This window comes from Ptiloglossa arizonensis, chromosome 4, assembly GCF_051014685.1.
Source record: "Ptiloglossa arizonensis isolate GNS036 chromosome 4, iyPtiAriz1_principal, whole genome shotgun sequence".
NCBI classification, from domain to species: domain Eukaryota; kingdom Metazoa; phylum Arthropoda; class Insecta; order Hymenoptera; family Colletidae; genus Ptiloglossa; species Ptiloglossa arizonensis.
The window spans coordinates 20,470,181-20,488,644 of NC_135051.1; the positions used below are offsets into that span (position 1 = coordinate 20,470,181).

An 18,464-nucleotide genomic window follows, 5' to 3' on the forward strand; every position below is an offset into this window, starting at 1 on the left:
TAGTTGTTTTTCCACGCCGACGAACAAAATACATATTAAATAATTCCGACCAGGACCTACAACCAGCGTTGAAACATTGAAACGAGGATACATTTATTTTTTAAAACGATTTGGCTGAGATCATTTCGATCGATATTTTATTTTCACTAATTGCAAATTGATAAACAATTCGGTTCAGCGAATAAACGGAAACCGATTTCTTTTTCGCACGGAAATCCCTATTCGTTGCCTTAACTTCGCCCCGACAGAATCTCGTTCCTCCAAGTATTTGGATGATTTTTCATCGACGAAATTATTTCCAAAAAATAAAAAAAATGTGGTAAAAGGTAACGTGTAAAGTATTGCGACTCTTTGAAATTTGATACTCGATCATCGTTAAAATTGCAAAAATTGCACGGATATTGTTTCGACGAAATATACAAAATACAAAAAAAAAAAGGAAACGCATCCGCTTTTAACCGGCCGAAATGATAAAGCTAACGGGACTTGTCGGGGAAAAAATGGTAAAAACTAGCACGGGAAACTATTTCGATTAAATGTTACGATGTATTCGAGAAATGACGCGGCTTTCTACCTCAATCGAGACGAAAACTACGTCATTTGGGAGAATTTAGCGCGTTCGCGTTCGATATATTTTTACCGGGACGCACGGTGCCGCGCGATGCCGATTTTTTTTCTCGGGAAACACGGCCCTGAGCTGCGATCGGGAAACAACGTTCGGGGTGGAATGTTTTCAAGGGGTTAGTAACGCGCTTAAAAAAAAAATGGCGGCCGATCGAAGGCGGTGGCGTTATGACGCATGCCGCACGGCGACTCTCGGCGTCCCTCGGCGGCGCCACCGTCGACCAACCCCCGCAGTTCGATTGGAGACACCGGCCGGCGTCGACGGCTGTCGCGGAGCTCCTTTCTCGTTCGAGTTCGCGTGTGTGCTAATGTCCTTCTGACATCGTATCTTTCTCTCGATTATCTCGTACAGCGACCGTGAGACATTTCCCGACAGGTACGACCAATCAACGTGACACGTTCGTATATCGACGACGTTTTCAAATCGCCGCGATTCTTTCCCCTACGTTCTCTTCTACCTTTCTTTTCTAATCGCCGATAACGTTTCCTTTCGAACGAACATCTTTCTTACCGCGCCGTATATTCGAGGTTAGATTTGCATCTAAACCTCGATCATTAGACGCAACGTTTCTCGCGTCGATACTTTCCATCGAAATTGTACAATTTCGTCCGATCGACGATCGCGTCGCGCATCGTGTGTGTGCGTTGTTTCTTTTTTTTTTTTAGCACGGTTTCACATTATTTTCGAATCTCAGAACCGCCTCGACGTTCGTTCGTTCTCAACGGTCGATTTCGTCGGTGTTGTCGACTCGTGCGACGTGCAACCACGATCTCGAAACAGTTCGATTATGGTCATCGACCTTTACGAAGATTAAGGAAGGTAGAAAGAGTTTTCAACAATCGATAACAGTCGATACACGAGCTCGAGCCGGTCCGATCGTGTCAAGGAATCGCGTCCGATGAAACACACTCAGTCGTTGGTTTTCTTTCGAAGAGTTCGGTTCGTCCCGTGCGGGACGCTGTACTGTCGCGACCGTCTGTTTGGTTATCGAGTTACTCAACGCGTTCGAATCGCGGATTTCTCGTAAGGGAACAACACCGTTACTACGGTTCTCGTCCCGAGAGTAAACAACAGAAGTCGGCGGCCGGCCGAGAATTTTCGTTAGCTGCGTACAATCGCGTCCCGGATTTCGGAGTTCGAACAACGTTTCACGACGGAACAATTTCCAAGGATACGTTGACTCGTCTCGCGTAGTCGCGACGCGAATCTGCACGAGAGTTCACCGTGTGCCCGTACAAAAGCCGGCTTATTTCGTTCTCACACCCACGTTTCTGCCATTTCCTTCTCTTCTTTTTTCTTTTTTTTTTCTTTCTTTCGTCGGCTACAAAAGTGTATCTCTCTTTGAGCCGAGCCGGGTGAAATATGCATAGCGATATATTGTTATGCATACCGTGTCGAGTGAATTTGCATCGGATATCGCCGGGAAAATAGAGACCGATCATTCGCCGACGGCTAACAGGAACGGTAAATATCGTAAGGGCCTCGTTACGCGCCGACTGAACGTTAAACGGTAGCGAATGTCAAAAAGGTTCTCGAGAGAGACGGTCGAACGAAGGGACGAGTAAAAGAAACGCGATCGTGTTCTCTCGTGTGGAGCGTACCTACGTACGTGCATACGTACGTGTATACGTGTATACGTGTACGCTCGGTGTCGGTGGTCGCGCTTCGTCGTACACACGTACACCGACAAACGGAAAGGCAATTGTCCACTTTTTTGCCCCGGCTCGTTGTCGTTACATTGCTCGATACGTTCGCTCGCGTCACCTTGACACGACCTCGTATTTCGTTTCATCGGAGTTTCGGCCCGTGTTCGCCGAGACACTTGACCGAGTGCCTTCGCGTTGTCCATGGAAGAGAGAAAGAGAGAGAGAGAGCGAGAGAGATAGATAGATAGATAGATAGAGAGAGGAAAGAAGTGTTCCGCGAGAGACCGAGAGTCAGTGTTTCCGCGGTGCTCGTAATCGCGTCTATCCTTTTGTAGAGTTCGTCCGGTGTTACGGGGGAAGTGTCCCGATCACGACGCGGATTTAGTGCGCGTTCGACGTTGAGAGGTTCCGCGGGCAATCGATCGGTCGATCGGAGAAGTTCCCTCGACACACCGTGAAATGCGAAAGTGAACTCTGTCTCGGGGCCAGCGCGTGCATGTACATCGCAGGACGATGGCCGAACTTCGTGTTTGCCGGTTTCTCGTGATCCTCGTTCATTTGGCGTTCGTCTTGGTGCTCGGGCAGAACCCCGTCGAGGAGAAGACCACCTTCGAGGCTGCCTTTCAAGGTAAGTTGAACGCGTTCATTGGAATAGAGTACGTGAGCGAGGCTTAGTGCTCCATCGGAGCTCGTAGACATCGCGTTAACCAATACTATCGAGTATTTTGGTTGGAATCGATACTCTATCGGTAATACGGGTGAGCGTAATTCGGTAAGGAGGTTATTTTTGGAGCGCTGTTATTTTTACATTAAACGCGCATAAAATGTTTTACAATTGTAACCGATATGGAAATTCCGATTATCGAGCAATGGTTAGACTTTATTTTCAAGTATACGTATATGTATACTCGACACACTTAAAACGAGTATTTGAAAATAATCGAAACGCGCATAGTTTCGATAAATGTATTGGTGCTTATCAGGTTACTCGGAAAGTCGTTTCGTTTTCTAAAATGGAGAATGTATAATTTAATGAAATGTCTATACACTCTGAAAAAATCGTGTTTAGTTTTCAGCAAAAAAAAAAAAAAACGAAACGACTTTTCGAACAACCCGATAATTCGGATCTCCTTGTGCGCACAATATTTAATTATTTACGCCCAGATACGTACAAGTATGTGAATTATCTAAGAAGAAAATAACATATGCAACGTAGACTATTAAAATTAATTATTGCTTAGAGAATTGAACGATTAATCTGTATTTCTGTCGAACAATCATTTCGGTCCAAAAACAAAAGTTTTCCAACGCAAAACGTTTGTAACCTCAATTTTTGGGTTTTCAATGGGAGGGGCAGGGGATGAAAGAGAACTCAAAAAATTTTCAATCGTTTGCTATTATTGAGTTCCTCTGCGTTATCGTGTACACGATCATGTACAATTATATATTACATTTACCATTTAGAATCATTTTCGAACGTACCCTTCGCTAACGACGATCGAAAAATCGATTTCCAAAAAGTGTCCGAATTTATAACTCCGAGACAGAGAGAGAATATTTTTCCTCGTTTGTTTCAATGGTCGTTTATACTCATTCGGGTTGGCTCGCGTGAAGCAACTCCGCGTCGACCCTTAGTTATATACGCAGATTACAATGGTTCCGTCGAAAAGTTTCTGCAACATTTTCAACCTTTTTTTCACCAACCTTTTACCCTTAAACTAACTATTAACAAACGCACAAATTTATGCACCGTTCCACTTAGAAGAACAGGGTCGCCACCCTCGGTCCCCCGGGTCACATTAAACCCGCAATCACTCGGATTAAACAGTTGTAATTCTTTACGAGGTACACCTTGCAACCGTATAAACATTCGTTCTTTTCATGCATGTGGAAATGCATGTTATATTATTGAGTAGTTCGGAGAATCGTTTCGTTCTTTCGGTGAAAATGAACAACCGAATAAATTAAATTATATATTCTCCATTTTGGAAAACAAAACGACTTTCCGAACAACCGAATAAATTAAATCGTATATTCTCCATTTTGGAAAACGAAACGATTTTCCGAACAACCGAACAAATTAAATTGTATATTCTCCATTTTGGAAAATGGAACGACTTCCCGAACACTTCAATAAATCATCGTTGTTTAAAAAATAACAACAAGGGAGGGAAACGATCACCTTCCTACCTCGTGATAAATTTATTATTCGCGCGATCAAACGAACAACCGTATAATTTTCTACGGTTTGCAGTACCTTGGTTATTTTTAATTTTGTTCAAATCCCGTTAAAAATGAGACACAACTCTATACAATCAGGACGCTTTTAATACAGAAACAACAAACGGATAATGCGCCTTACGAACGCATATGCAATCCGTTCGTTGATAATTTACAGCGCATGAAAATATTATTATTACATCGCGTTTCCGTTAACGCTCCACCGGTAGCGTTCAAGTTTCCCGCGATAAGTATATTTTCGGTAGAGGGGGGTGTTTCAACGTTTATATCGATTCTTTTATATTTTTTTTTTTTCTTTCTATCACAGCCGGGAATGGAAATTTTAATGCCGCCCTCTGGATTTATTTCTCGTTCCGCCATTACCGAACCATTTGTCATCGCGAGATTCCATTCGGTAACATTTTTATAACGAACGCGCGTGCACGTATCCGCTCGAGTCGAAACTTAATTAACGATCGCATATTTGCCTAGCGTTTTATCGGCCGTTAAATGAATCCGTATTGACAGAGTCGTTGGAACGCATTAGTAAATTTTCGAAACTATTTTGAATACGCAAATTCGGCCCGCCTCCATCGCGAGAGAGGGTAAATAGTTGTACACGAAAAGTGTTTGCACGGGGGAACTCCCCGAAATCGCGAGCGTTTTCCTACGTATCGATTCATCGTGAGACCGTTCGAGCAATTGCTTATCGATACCAACCGGGGCTACGATCGATCGATAGATACCACTCGCGATACTCATTAATACGCGCCGTTTGTCACGGTGTGAAAAATACGGAGGAAATCGTTTCCCGTATTGTCGATTACGCGACAAATTTCATCGATTTTTCACCGATCCGCGACCATCTCAGAGATCGGGCTCTCGATCTTGCGTAGGACGATTTTACGAAAGGGCATACACGGTTTTCCAACGAAGCGAATCGTGTCGACCATATCCCTGAGATTAGGTCGACACAATAGCGACTGGAATTTGGATTTTTTCTGGAACAGTTAACCGTGTTCGGTTTTCTTTGCTCGTGTAGGTTTATTTTTCACGCGTAGTATCTTGGTGAAGAAGAACGATCAATTATCGTTGCTCGACGTGCTCGTTAATTATTGGTGAATTAATAACAGCGAGGAATATCTCGCTTTTGTACCGAATGTATAGATAATTATACTGTGTATATATATAATGAATGCATATATAATGTGTACTATCTTGGTACAATCTAGGCGTCTAATGATAATTGTTCAAAAATGGAATTATAATATTTTCGGTTGTTTCACATAGTTGTCTTTTCGAGAATAGCTTTCTTAGTCTAAAAAATATTGAAATATCAGCCTTGAACGAAAGTAGATACAGATTTCCAAATGCGAATAAAAGGTGAACAATCTTTCGTTCGTTACTCGTCGAATAAGAATGAAAATTCCACGATCGAAGATTCTAAAAAGAACGAATAGAATTATACTTTTTAGGAATAAATTTCCCCTGATACCGATCTTAAATAACCTACACCGACAAACTGGTAAAGAATACCCATGGAATTCATAACTAACGTCTCCGAGTCCCAATATGTCCCATATTGCTCGAACCAACGTCCATTTTAGGCGAAACGACCGGCCGAACGCGTCTTTGAATACCGAGTACTTTGAGTAACGAGTAGAGAGTAGGTACTTGGAGTACCGTGTACCGTGTACATTGAGCGAGTAGTAATAGGTACTTTGAGTAACGAGTAGAGAGCAGGTACTTGGAGTACCGTGTACCGAGTATATTGAGTGAGTAATAATGGGTACTTTGAGTAACGAGTAGAGAGCAGGTACTTCGAGTAACGAGTAGAGAGTATGTGACAACACGAAAACAATCGCGAGAACTCATTCTGTGCAGAAAGACTTCCCTCGCTTCGTGAACGTCACTCACGGGGCATCCCTCGCAGCTCCGCGCAATAGGTGCTCGCGTTTGTTTAACAATGAGCCGAGCGAAGTAACTTTCTTTGCAAACGTTTCGAAACGATACCGTCTGAGAACGGACCAGACATCTTGCAAACATCTTTAGACCCATTTCGACGTCTTCCTACGAATGGGGATTGAAGTAAGGACAAGAGCTGGGGAATGGGGATTGGCGACTAAAAAAGGTGCGCGAAGACTCGAAATAGACGGTGAGAAGCGGCTGTGAACGGGATTCGTCGTCCAAGGGTACCGAGTTTCGTTTAACTTTTGTCGATGGTACGCGTGCAGACGCGTCTACGTTATAAACAATGACCTCTAGCTTTCTGCCGCGCGCAGTGATTTAAGTTCGAGTGCGCGCGCGGACCGATGTGCCTCGAAACGAGCAGACTGGCGTGTTGCGTCGCGTTAATGTTAACGGCAAATGGCCGTGCAGGGCTGCCACTCCCTTTGCGAGATCTCGGAGGTACCATTCCCTAATAGCCAGAAAGCAATTAATATCACGGTCAGTTACTGCTCTTTAGACACCACGGATGCGTGCTGAGCTGGTTAGCGGCCGCTGGGCCTCGGCCTAGAAACATTTCCAACCGGCAATCATGGTTCCGTGTCGCCGATGTTTTGTCGATGTCGATTATTTAGCGAATAACGAGTTCCGCGAGCGATTTCCTATTTTCTTCAACGCGTTGATTGCCCATTTTAGGCGAAACAACCGGCCGAACGCCAATAGCGATTTAAAGGTTTTTCTTTTTTTTTTCTCGGTTAATTCCTGTTGGCCGAGTTCACCCAACGCGTCTTTGAATACCGAGTACTTTGAGTAACGAGTAGAGAGTAGGCACTTGGAGTACCGTGTACCGAGTACATTGAGCGAGTAGTAATGGGTACTTTGAGTAACGAGTAGAGACCAGGTACTTGAAGTACCGTGTATCGAGTACATTGAGCGAGTAGTAATAGGTACTTTCGGTATCGAGTACCGAATAGTTTGAGCAACGAGTATTCAGTATATCGAGTAACGAGTATAGAGTATTTCGAGTAACGAGTGCCGAGTACTTTGAGTAACGAGTGCCGAGTAATGGGTATCGGTTATTGAATACCAATGATATATTGTAGTGTGACACCAAGTTTTTTTGAAATTATTTAACTATTATTCTCGAAGTGACTTGTACAACTATTGATTTTTCTGTTTCTCGAAACTTTGCGCGTATTTAATTATTTCAAATGAACGTACTTTCCGAGCAATTGAGAGATTACAATTTTTTTTAGACGCGGCGTACATTCAGGATGGATGTACAATTATCCGGACGCGTGAATGTAAAAGTATGCAAAAGAATGGGCGCGATACGGATTGAATGCAGAAAAAAAAGTCCAACGAAACAGAAGCTTGAGGTAGTGATTACAAACTTATGGACGATGACGTAGGTGTCGCGCGCGTCGTATTCGCGAACGTGTCGGAATTTTATTTTTCGTCCACGCGAAAAAAGCGTATAAAAATGGTCGAGTCCCGACAGACTGGTTTCCCTGTTTTCTTTTTTTTCCTCTCGTTTCTCCCCGATACACTCATTTCGTCCGTTTCTGAGCGCGATTCTATAATCAAGCACGTCTCTGTAACACGGTTTTACGGTCTGGTACTTAGCACGTTGTGTCCGAGTTTTTAACGACTTCGCGATGTCGAATGAGTTTCTTTTATTTTTTTTTTTTTGCAAGCTCTGTAAATAATACTGCTGATCTATATAGATACCTTTGTCGTATCCACGGGGTGTTGTACTAGACGCGAGGCAAACTTTGCAGCTTTCCGGGTGCAGTTGCAAAAAGTGTATGTCAGAAATTTTACTGTTTGATGTTTTGCATACAAGTCTGGGTGTCACGGTACTGGGTCAAGTGCTGCGCTGTTTCGTACAGATCTCTTGCCAGAAAGCATCGTCTTCCTCGCTTGTAAGTCGGGTCCTTAGCTAACCCCTATTCTACCATTTAGAGAGGATGACGTAAGGTCATCTTCCACCCTACTCAAACTATCGATAAATAATTTTGCTTAAGGAGGAGTGCAGAAGTTGGTTCCGAACGATCTTTCGAGTCTCTACCGATAGATTCGGGATAACGATATTTCAAATTCGAGTAATAATATACCAAGACAATATATTCTATAAGAGTAATGATACTCTAACACTCGAATATTCGAATAATCGTATTGGAGTACTCAAATATATTCAAATGTTCGATAATTCAAATATTTGTGCATTCAAATCTTCGTAGAATCGTAAGACTCGAATATTCGTAGATTCTACTCGAATCTTCGAATATTCAAATACTCCTACACGAATCCTCAAATATTCGAATACTCCTACTCGAATCCTCAAATATTCTCCCTATTATTCGAATCCCTACAAAACATTCGAACGCTCTCTATCCGCTCCGCGAAGGTAGACGCAATCGAGCGTCTGCTCGCGAAGAATTCATCATTCCTCCACCACCCTGCCCCCTGCCAGTAAATTCACACGCAAGAATTACTTCTAGTCCCGACTGCTTCACTCCCACGTCTCAGATAAGTCCGATTTACCACTATTCGCAGTGTGAGAACAATGCTCGTTTTCGTTAGAAAAGCACGCGAGCTCTTATCGAGAAGCCGGTGGATTTACGACCTTAGGGCGCAACGTTGCCAGTCGAGGGTTAAAACACGCGACAATACAAAATCAGGTGCCGAGAATAACGGCGGCGCGTTAATTCCCTCCCCTCCACACCCTCTTCCCCCGGTTGTCGTACTCGCTGGGCGTAATTCTTGGCCGAGCGGAACAATAGACGAGGAAGAAAACGGATTAACGATCGATCGATTTAGTCCCGCGGCAAACAGAGGTGAATTATGTATTTTCAAGTACGAAAGGCGAGACGTGCCTTCCGCCAAACGAACGAATTTCGTTCGTTCCGCCTTCTTGTTTGCTCGGGTTTCTCGTGCTCCTCTCTCTCTCTCTCTCTCTCTCCGCTTGCTTTTCTCGTTTTCCTTCTCGCGGGTGCTCCAAGCGCAAAAAGACAACACGACCGACTCTTTACCCTTGCTTATTTTCTGCCCCTCCAAGAAGAGTGGTAGAGAGGGGGGAGGAGGGGAGGGCAGGGCGGACCAAGGGGGCCAGGTTCTTCGTCGAACATGATACCGCCGAGAAGCAATCATCGGTTCGCAAATGCACTCGAGAAGAGTTCCATCGGCGTTGCCGATAAAATCTCTTACGAGACCGGATCGAAGCCGGGTGATAAAAATGCACCGGCGCACCGCTGCTACCAACCGTGTAACAGGAAATTTTACACGTTCCATTTCAATGGAACGACGAACCACTGCTCTCCTCCGAGGATTCTGATTAACGCACGAATGGAGCGTTAGCGAAGCAATAACCGGTACCTCGAAGTAGGGGAATCCGTGTTTAGACGGGATGAGGCTGGGATTTTAAATCCAAGCGATAGGGAATGGGGAGGGGGTGGGTGGGTAATTATTGCTGGGGGAAATCGAGCATGCAGGGGTTGGAACAGTTTTCTTGGGAATTATTATTATACTGGGGTATGTTGGATAATTGGAAATCGTATAATATTGGTAGGTTATGGTAGAGGTGTGGTGTTAAGTTGAGATCGAGGAGATGTAAATTTAGACGATGGAATCGTGAGAAGAAATTGTGCCTGTGGAGCTAGAAAAGTTTCCTTTAGAATTATCGTACTAGGAGGATCTTGGATAGTTGAACAATGTACGATATGGTGTATCTCGAATCCTGTTTAGGTGAGACGAAGTTGAGATTTTACATTCAGATGACGGAATTGGTTAATTATTGTAGAGGGGATTGCGCGTGTAGAGTTAGAAAAGTTTGCTCGGTAGCTATTATACTAGGTGGATCTTGGATAATTAAGGACCATACAGCTCCGGTATCTCAAAGTGGGAGAGTCCTGTTTAGGTAAGATGAAGTTGAGACGAGAGAATGGGTTTATTATTGCAGAGGAAATTAAGCGTATAAAGGTAGAAATGTTTTCTCCAATTATTATACCAGGTTGCTCTTGGATAATTGGACACTGTACAGTACTGGTACCCAAAAGTGGGACAATAGTGTTCAGATAAGATGGAGCAGAAGTTGTAAATTTAGACGGTGTTATTGAGAGATGAAATTAAGACCATCGAGCTAGAAAAGTTCTCTCGAGTGTCATTGTACTAGGAGATCGTGGATAGTTGGACGCTATAGTTCTGGTATCTCAAAGTAGGAGAATTGTGTTTAGGTAAGATAAAGTTGAGATTTTTAATTCAGATGACGAGATTGGTTAATTGTTATAGAGGGAATCGAGCATGTAGGGTTAGCAAAGTTTTCTTAGAAGTTATTATCCTTGGAGGATCTTGGATACGGTACAATACTGATACTCGAAAGTAGAGAATGTTTGGGCAAGGTAGACCTGAAGTAAATTTGTACAATAGAGTATTATTCTAGGGAATTATTACGTTGTAAATTTAACATATTAGGTTGGGTAAGTTTCCTCGAGAAATATTTTAATACAAAGGTATAATTGGACGCGCCGCCGTGTTTGTCTGAATCTGATTCAATAATGGTATCCTAAAGTAGAGGAGTCGTGTTTAGGTAAGATGAAGTTGAGATTCCAAACGTAGACAATGGAATAGTTTGTTATTGCGGTGGAAATCGAGCGTATAAAGCTTTTCTCGGAGAATATTTTACTGCAGGGGGTATGGGGTAATTGGACACCATGTTTGTCTGGATCTGATACAGAACTCTTAATCCTTTGGGAGTCGCAGACCCGGTCTGAAGAACCGTGGAAGAATTCTTACAAAGGAGATGTTAGTTTTCAAGGTAAATCGAGGTAAACATTAGATGCACAGTGTACTGAATTACCAATGAGAACAGATCAAAGCTATTAATGGTACGTTCACGTGTCCCAGATAAAATTATCGAGGGACTATCGAGAATCAGAGAACAGATTCGAAAGTAACACGAAACAAATAATTGAAACGACTTGAGCTACATTTCATTCTCGTACTCTTAATTGGCCAATTGGACGATATTATCGCTACTCGATTAACCGTGAACCGTCAGTTACGTAAGTCTACGTGCTGTTGTAAAGAATGTCTCTGACGATGACCGATGCCCACGATGCGTGAGAAACTCATCGTATCGTTCATAAATTGTGCTTGCGTGTTATCGGTCGCTAGTTTATACGATATCAAATCCAGATCAACGGCGAAATAACTCATTTGAAAAATTCTGATCGCTGAATCTGAATTTCATACAGAGCCATTCTTTCCAGCTCTATTACATATTCATCTGATACGCCACGGGACCTCAAAGCGAGCTACGAATATATCTCGCCACCCGATTATTTATTTCTCGCGGAGAACGACCGACGAAAAAAAAAATTAACAGGATAAGATCGGTCCTCGTGATCTTTAACGTTATTCTCTCGACAATTTTGCGACACCGTTGCTAGATCTCGCGAACGAGTTCAACGAACGCGACCAACCGCGCAACGCGAAATTCGTAACAGTGCACGGTTGGTTTTTTCAACAACGAACGGGCAAAAAACAATCGTGGCTCGAAGTTTGTTCTCGCAAAAGGTACCCATGTAAATAGTGATCGGATCGATTGTTTCGCGTGCGTTGTTACCTTCCAAAGGCATCTTTTGCGATGTGTATCTTTTATCGAGGTAGCCACCGGTACCTTTGGCAGGGTACGGCTTGAATTTTTGAAAAGGAGAAACATCTTCTGCAAGGGGAGAGATACGACAACGCGATCCCGATGTTTACAAGTCGTTGGAAATGGTAAATCCACCTCCGTGGAGAATTGTATCGATTCGCGTTGATACGAGTGCACGGAAGATCTGCATCCGCGCGATGTTGCGTGTCGGCTTTGTAATTGCACTTATTGCTGTTTATTCTTTTGTTCGGTGGGACGTACCGGTGATGTTCGACATGAAAAAGAACAACAGCCGCTACGACTTTTGTTACAAATCCTTCGAAAGTGTATTCGTTGCTTTCTCTATCAGTTGCGTCGACAATTTTAATTCCACTTGCCTCGTTCGATACTTTTCATCTCACCCCTACCCCTCACGAAGAGCTCGAGGGTCTATCGTTAGCGCGAAAAATATTCGCACGAAATCTCCGCAATGATTGATGAGGAAAGGCGAACAACGGATTCGTGTTTAGAAAGCACGAAAGTAAACGCGAAAATAATCGCTGTTCCCTTCGCGAAGAGATCCATTTAACAGTGTTCGTGCTTAACGGTCGCCACGATTCTTTATGCGGGTTTCGCGTTATGAAGGAAACCAGTGAATAATGGAATAGGCTGTTCCAGGAGAATTTAAATCGGTGTTTGGTCGATGACACTGTTTCGCGTTCTACGCGAGGCATAATCACGAGCCATTACAGTCGGGGAGTTGTTTGACCTTAACACACTCGCGGCGAGTGTGTATTCGAGGGTGTTTTTCTTTTCTTTTTTAATAAGCGGGTTATCGTGTCTTAAGCTTTTACGGAGAGTAGCGATCGTACTCGTAAACCGAGTGTAGAGCACCTTGTGCACCGAGTACTCTAAACAACGAGTGTACGAACTGTTGAGTACCAGCTTCGGATACTCAGAGTGATGAGTAACCCGAGTACCGAGTACCTAGAGTATTCTAAGCGTAGAGTAGCGTGTGTACAGAGTACTTGTTCCGAGTACCGAGTATCGATTACCTTGAGTACAGATAATTTAACTATCGAGTACCGAGTAACCCGAGTACCTAACCCAAACTACCTCGAGTACCTAACCCAGGCTATCTCGAGTACCTGATCCACCTATCGAGTGTCTCGAGTACCGATTGCTCTGAGTATCGAATTTCTCGAATACTCTGTACTCTTGACTACCGAGTATCCCGAGTATCGAGTGATCGAAGCACACGATTGCTACAAATGCCGAATGTATCGACCTCGAAGCACATTCAAGACCGAAAACCTTGGATACAGACACCCATACACCGAATACCGTGTGTACGCTCAATGCTCGAAACTTTGCTCGAAACGCGCAAAGACGGTTCGAGTGTTCGTCTCGACGAAAGACGTACGGTGGCGGGGTATTAGCATTATTTGGAAATCGTTGCAGCATTGAGTGTAAAATCGTGCGCGTGATTAATGTCTTTATTCAATTATTTAACGCGTCGTCTCGGTTTGTTTGGGTCCATTTACGATTTAACGTTGATTAATGGTCGCACGGAGCGGATATGCCGCGGCACGTATGGTTTCTATCGTAGAAATACCTATTAATCTTACTAAGGACTGCCTATTGTGCCGAACAGTCCGCACGTTAAGGTATAATCTAATACTTTGACGCGCGTAGTCCGTAGACGGTTATATGTTAACATTTGTTCGCGGCGTGCGCGTTGATAATCGTTCGTGTGGATGTGTATAGGTGCGCGTGTGCACGTTTCGACACTGCACGCATCACGGCAGTCGTATCGAATTAAACGGGGACGTAGGTCGAACTTAAGGCAACAGTACACAGTTTGTGCAGCTCGTATACACAATGCATCGACGATTCGCAGCCTGTACATAGTCCGCAGATAGCATGTATGCTTTCTGATTGGCTGATTCACGAACCGCCTACATACAGAGAATCAATTCAGTTATCGCGTTTTGTCGAGAACGGAGCGGGGATCGGATTCATGATATAGACGCGACAATTTTCCTTTCCTTTTTTTTATCAGACAAACCAATTCCACGGACAGATTTACCCTTTATTTCAGTTTATTCACCTATGAGCTGGAAAACTGCGATTCAGGCTCGGTAGTTCTTATCTTCGTGGTTAACTTCCGCAGATGTTTCGACCACCGTTGGGAATACTCGAGTATTTGATTGGTTATTCGTATTCAAGACAAGAATACAATTGTATTCTCATTCCCATGGTTAACTTCCCTAGATAGATTCGACTACAGTTGGGAATACTTGAGTATTTGATTGGTTGTTTGTATTCAAGATATCGTACTATGTCTCTAGTTCCAAGAAGGCAAACGTGTTTATGGTTTTCAATTATAGGCGGTTGTTTTTGTAAAAATTTTGTTTCCAGGTATTAAAAATTTCAGGAAGAAGTAGCTGGAGTACTGAAAATATATTAAACATCCAAATAGTCGAATATTCACATATTCAAATACTCAAATACTCGAACACTCGAATACTCGAATATCTAAATATTCGAATACTCAAGTACCTGAGTAGAGATATTTGAACACTCAAGTAATATTCAAATATTCAAATATTCAAATATTCAAATATTCAAATATTCAAATATTCAAATATTCAAATATTCAAATATTCAAATATTCAAATATTCAAATATTCAAATATTCAAATATTCAAATATTCAAATATTCAAATATTCAAATATTCAAATATTCAAATATTCAAATATTCAAATATTCAAATATTCAAATATTCAAATATTCAAATATTCAAATATTCAAATATTCAAATATTCAAATATTCAAATATTCAAATATTCAAGTATTCAAATATTAAAATACTAAAATATTCAAATATTCAAATATTCAGATATTCAAACATTCAAATATTCAAATACTCGAATACCTGAATATTCGAATACTCAAGTACCCGAGTAGAGATACTCGAATGCTCGAGTAATACCCGGATACATAAATTCTCCTACTTCGGTCGCGGGGTTCACATAGTTCCCCAATTTGGACATATTTGTTCGACACACGGATCGCGGGATTACCAAGCTGATTTTCCCGAAGCGGTGGTATACATAACAAGAACGAGTTACATACCACCCCGTTGAGTGTTATCGTTTCGAAAGTGAGACCAGAACTATTATCTTGCTTAAATACCGCAGCGTTTCAACTTTGCAGTCCCGTCGTTTCTGCGCAGATAACGAACTTCGCTAATGTCAATTAAGTCGTTGGACAGAAATGAGACGTAATGTGAGTAACGATGGCCATTCCCGTGATTGCGTCGGATTTCTACGAATTAGTGGTTAATCGTTCGGACATTTTTTAACGGAACATACCGGCTTGTAACCCGTTGGATTGACCGTGCAATGAAACGTGTTTTAATTGGTAATATTTATCAGCGATGAAAACGAACGACGAACGCGGTTCCCGTCGCGATACAAGCACCGAATCTCGGCCGTGGCGACTGCGTTTTGAATAATTTCACGGCTATTACGTCGAGCCGTCGTTCCGACGTATCGAGGCGCACTTCGCTCATCCGGGTCATTCTTTTATCGCAATCGTATGAGCCAGAGGGACCGTATCGGCAATATTTTCACTCGACGAATTATTTAGCTTCTGAAACCGGTACGTGGGAAGTGGTTGAACAACGGGGTCGTTTCCTCGATCGTTACAAAATTGATCGTCTACCGATGTACTTTTCCTTTGTTCGGAAGCGAGCCAGCGTCCGCTGGCTGTACCGTACGATATTAAATGAATGCGCCGGAGCGCTTTTGCACTGCCCAAAAAAAAGAGAAAAAAAAAGAGATTAAAACGAGCAAAAGAAGCGCAACGCTAACCGCGCTCTCTCGCTTCATGGAGGTATTCGCGCGACGGTGTCACGTCTGTGCTCCAATTGGGCGTTTGCTTCGACGAGAGTCGCGAAAGCGCGACGTTACGTTAGCCTTCTGTTCCAAGTATGGTTGAAATTGTTCGGATTGTTTAATGCTCGAGTGTTTATCGGATTTTTGTACATTTTGTAGGTGTTCGAATGGTACGCTTCGTATGGTATAGTATTCGAGTGGAAGTATTTGAATATTTAAGTATTCGAGTAGAAATATTTGAGTATTTAAGTATTCGAGTAGCAGTATTCGAATGTTCGGGTATTCGAGTATCAATATTTGAATATTTGAGTATTCGAGTATCATAATTCGAATATTTGAGTATTCGAGTATCATAATTCGATTTAACATTCGAATATTACTAGTCCAACGATTGCCCGCGAAGTGGATCTCTTAAAATATTGTTAACTAAGTGAGAATAAGCTTCCTTTCGTAGCAAAATTAGCGGAATACTTTTTAAATATTTCTGCTATTTTCAGTTCCGCCGAAAGAGTCTTTCTACAGCTAAAACCACAATGACTGCAAAAAGAAACCGCTTCCTGCGCTATTTTGGTAAAATAAAACTCCTGTGCACAATTTCGTTAATAGAATATCCCAAATGAAATGAATATTTAAGAAAGAACTATTAACTTAAAGAACTGAATTCACGATCCACGTTACACCATTTAAATGGTATGAATAATTTATGACTATTCAAATAATTCTCAAATATTCAAATAATCGAGTATTCGAAGAGTATTTAAGTAGTATTCAAATTATATTTTCCGAGTACTTGAATCAAGTACTTCGAATACATTCGAATACAGGACAAAGTGATTTTTACACAATAATATTACAGGCTTGATCATAAACGGCGCGAAGTGTTCTTACGTATAAAGTATGAAAATAAAACGTCCAAGCAGATACAGACGTAAAGTCCACACTAGTAATTATAAAACTTTAGAATATCTGTATTATCGCCATTGTTAATTCCCCTAAAACGCACACACTTTATATCTTCAAATTTGCTTGTGCAACGATCCAAGGCATAGGATTAAAAGCGTATAATTTAAACGTTTGTTTTCTACGGAAATATTTAATCTACCATGTAAAAGTTTCATTCCGGTTACGTTGAAGAACCTGCTTAATTGTTCAGCAAAATGTGTACGTGTGTGTACTCTCGCGGGTACGAAGAAAGGTTGCCATACGAGAAAAGTGGAGAGCGAGCTGTGAAAAGGGATAGGTCGTGAGATTTGAAAGGACGAAAGAAACTTGGAACCATCTTTCGTAACGGTATTTAATTATTTATCGTTCCTCATTTCTTCTCCTTTTTTATAAACTATACGGAAAATTATCCCCGTCACTCTACTTTTTTCGGAGAAGAAAACAAAAAGAAACCCGCCACCATTTTACGTCGTTCATCTCGTTCATTTTTCGAAGGAAGTTTAAAAAATATAGAATTCAGGAACGCAAAAATAGAACGTTTAAATCGTTTACCGTAACAAAGGGTGAATCAGGATATTTGCAGAGTGTCGTGGAAAGCCGACGATATTTTTCCCGACTCTCCGTTGAAAAGATTTCAGAAACTCGTGTTTGTGAAAATTTCCCACCGGAGTCGCGGCCGGTTCCCTTTTGTTTCTGCAATGTAGCGTTGCGCTAAAGTTCGTGGAAGTCGTTCGTTGTATATATTCTTTTTACAAAAAGTGCACGAACGCCACGTGATCGTTTCACTTTGAGGGAGACCCGCGATTCGTGAATGCGGCTTGTTGTAAAAAATGTAACACCTTCAGTCACGCTACGGCAGTTGTACGCGGCGTAACACGAATTGCGAATTCATAGCCATTTTCCAGCACGCTTCGAAAATGCATCGAAGCCTTTTTCGTCCATTAATTTGCTTCAATATTTCATCGTTCGGAGTTTCTTTCGAAAAAGAACGTTCTCGATTTTTACCAGCATTGTGCGTGAAACTTTTTTCACATCAATTGTTACTCGTTTCGAAAAAAATAACTTTTTTATCATTGGTAATTTTATCATTGGAAATTGAGACTCTTAGTAACCGAGAACCTTCGAGTGAATACTATAGCGATTCGTAGTTATCTCGTCTCGAGAAATGATAGGTATCGTTCCTATCTAGTCGAAGTTTTGTAAAGATCAAGTTCGAAAAAGGACACCATGATGTAAAATAGGTTTCTGGAATTTATCAAGCGACTGGAGCTCTAGAGTCTAATATATTTCTTTTTTAGGTACATTAGTAGTACTTTGGGGTCTGGCGAAGCTCGTCGTTATTTATGTTCCCCGAGTTGTTCGTAATGATTATTTTTCCTCGAGAATGGTTGTAATTCAAACAGCAGACTCCGAGTAAAATATCCGTGCAGAGAAATTTAAATTCGGAATCGTGGTTTCGTAAAGATCGGACCTCTAAAGAGGTGCTCTACGGTCGATCAGAGTTGGAAGATTCTACAAAGAGTATTCGGACCTTCGGATCTTCCGA

At 42.1% G+C, this 18,464-nt stretch overlaps 1 protein-coding gene across 4 annotated transcripts in view; it reads left to right on the forward strand.

The window, feature by feature from the left end:
• Positions 1 to 872: 872 nt before the first annotated feature.
• The window catches only part of LOC143145537 (pikachurin), a 260,250-nt gene continuing 242,658 nt past the window's right edge, over positions 873 to 18,464 (forward strand). For 2 of the 4 annotated variants that reach the window (XM_076309011.1, XM_076309013.1), the window contains exons 1-2: positions 873 to 1,000; positions 2,607 to 2,899. In XM_076309011.1, coding sequence (XP_076165126.1) covers positions 2,785 to 2,899 — 115 coding nt within the window. In that variant the 5' untranslated portion in view covers positions 873 to 1,000; positions 2,607 to 2,784. Of the gene's footprint in view, positions 1,001 to 1,040; positions 1,649 to 2,606; positions 2,900 to 18,464 lie in introns of those variants that run through there. The other 2 variants (XM_076309012.1, XM_076309014.1) reach the window with 2 other exon arrangements.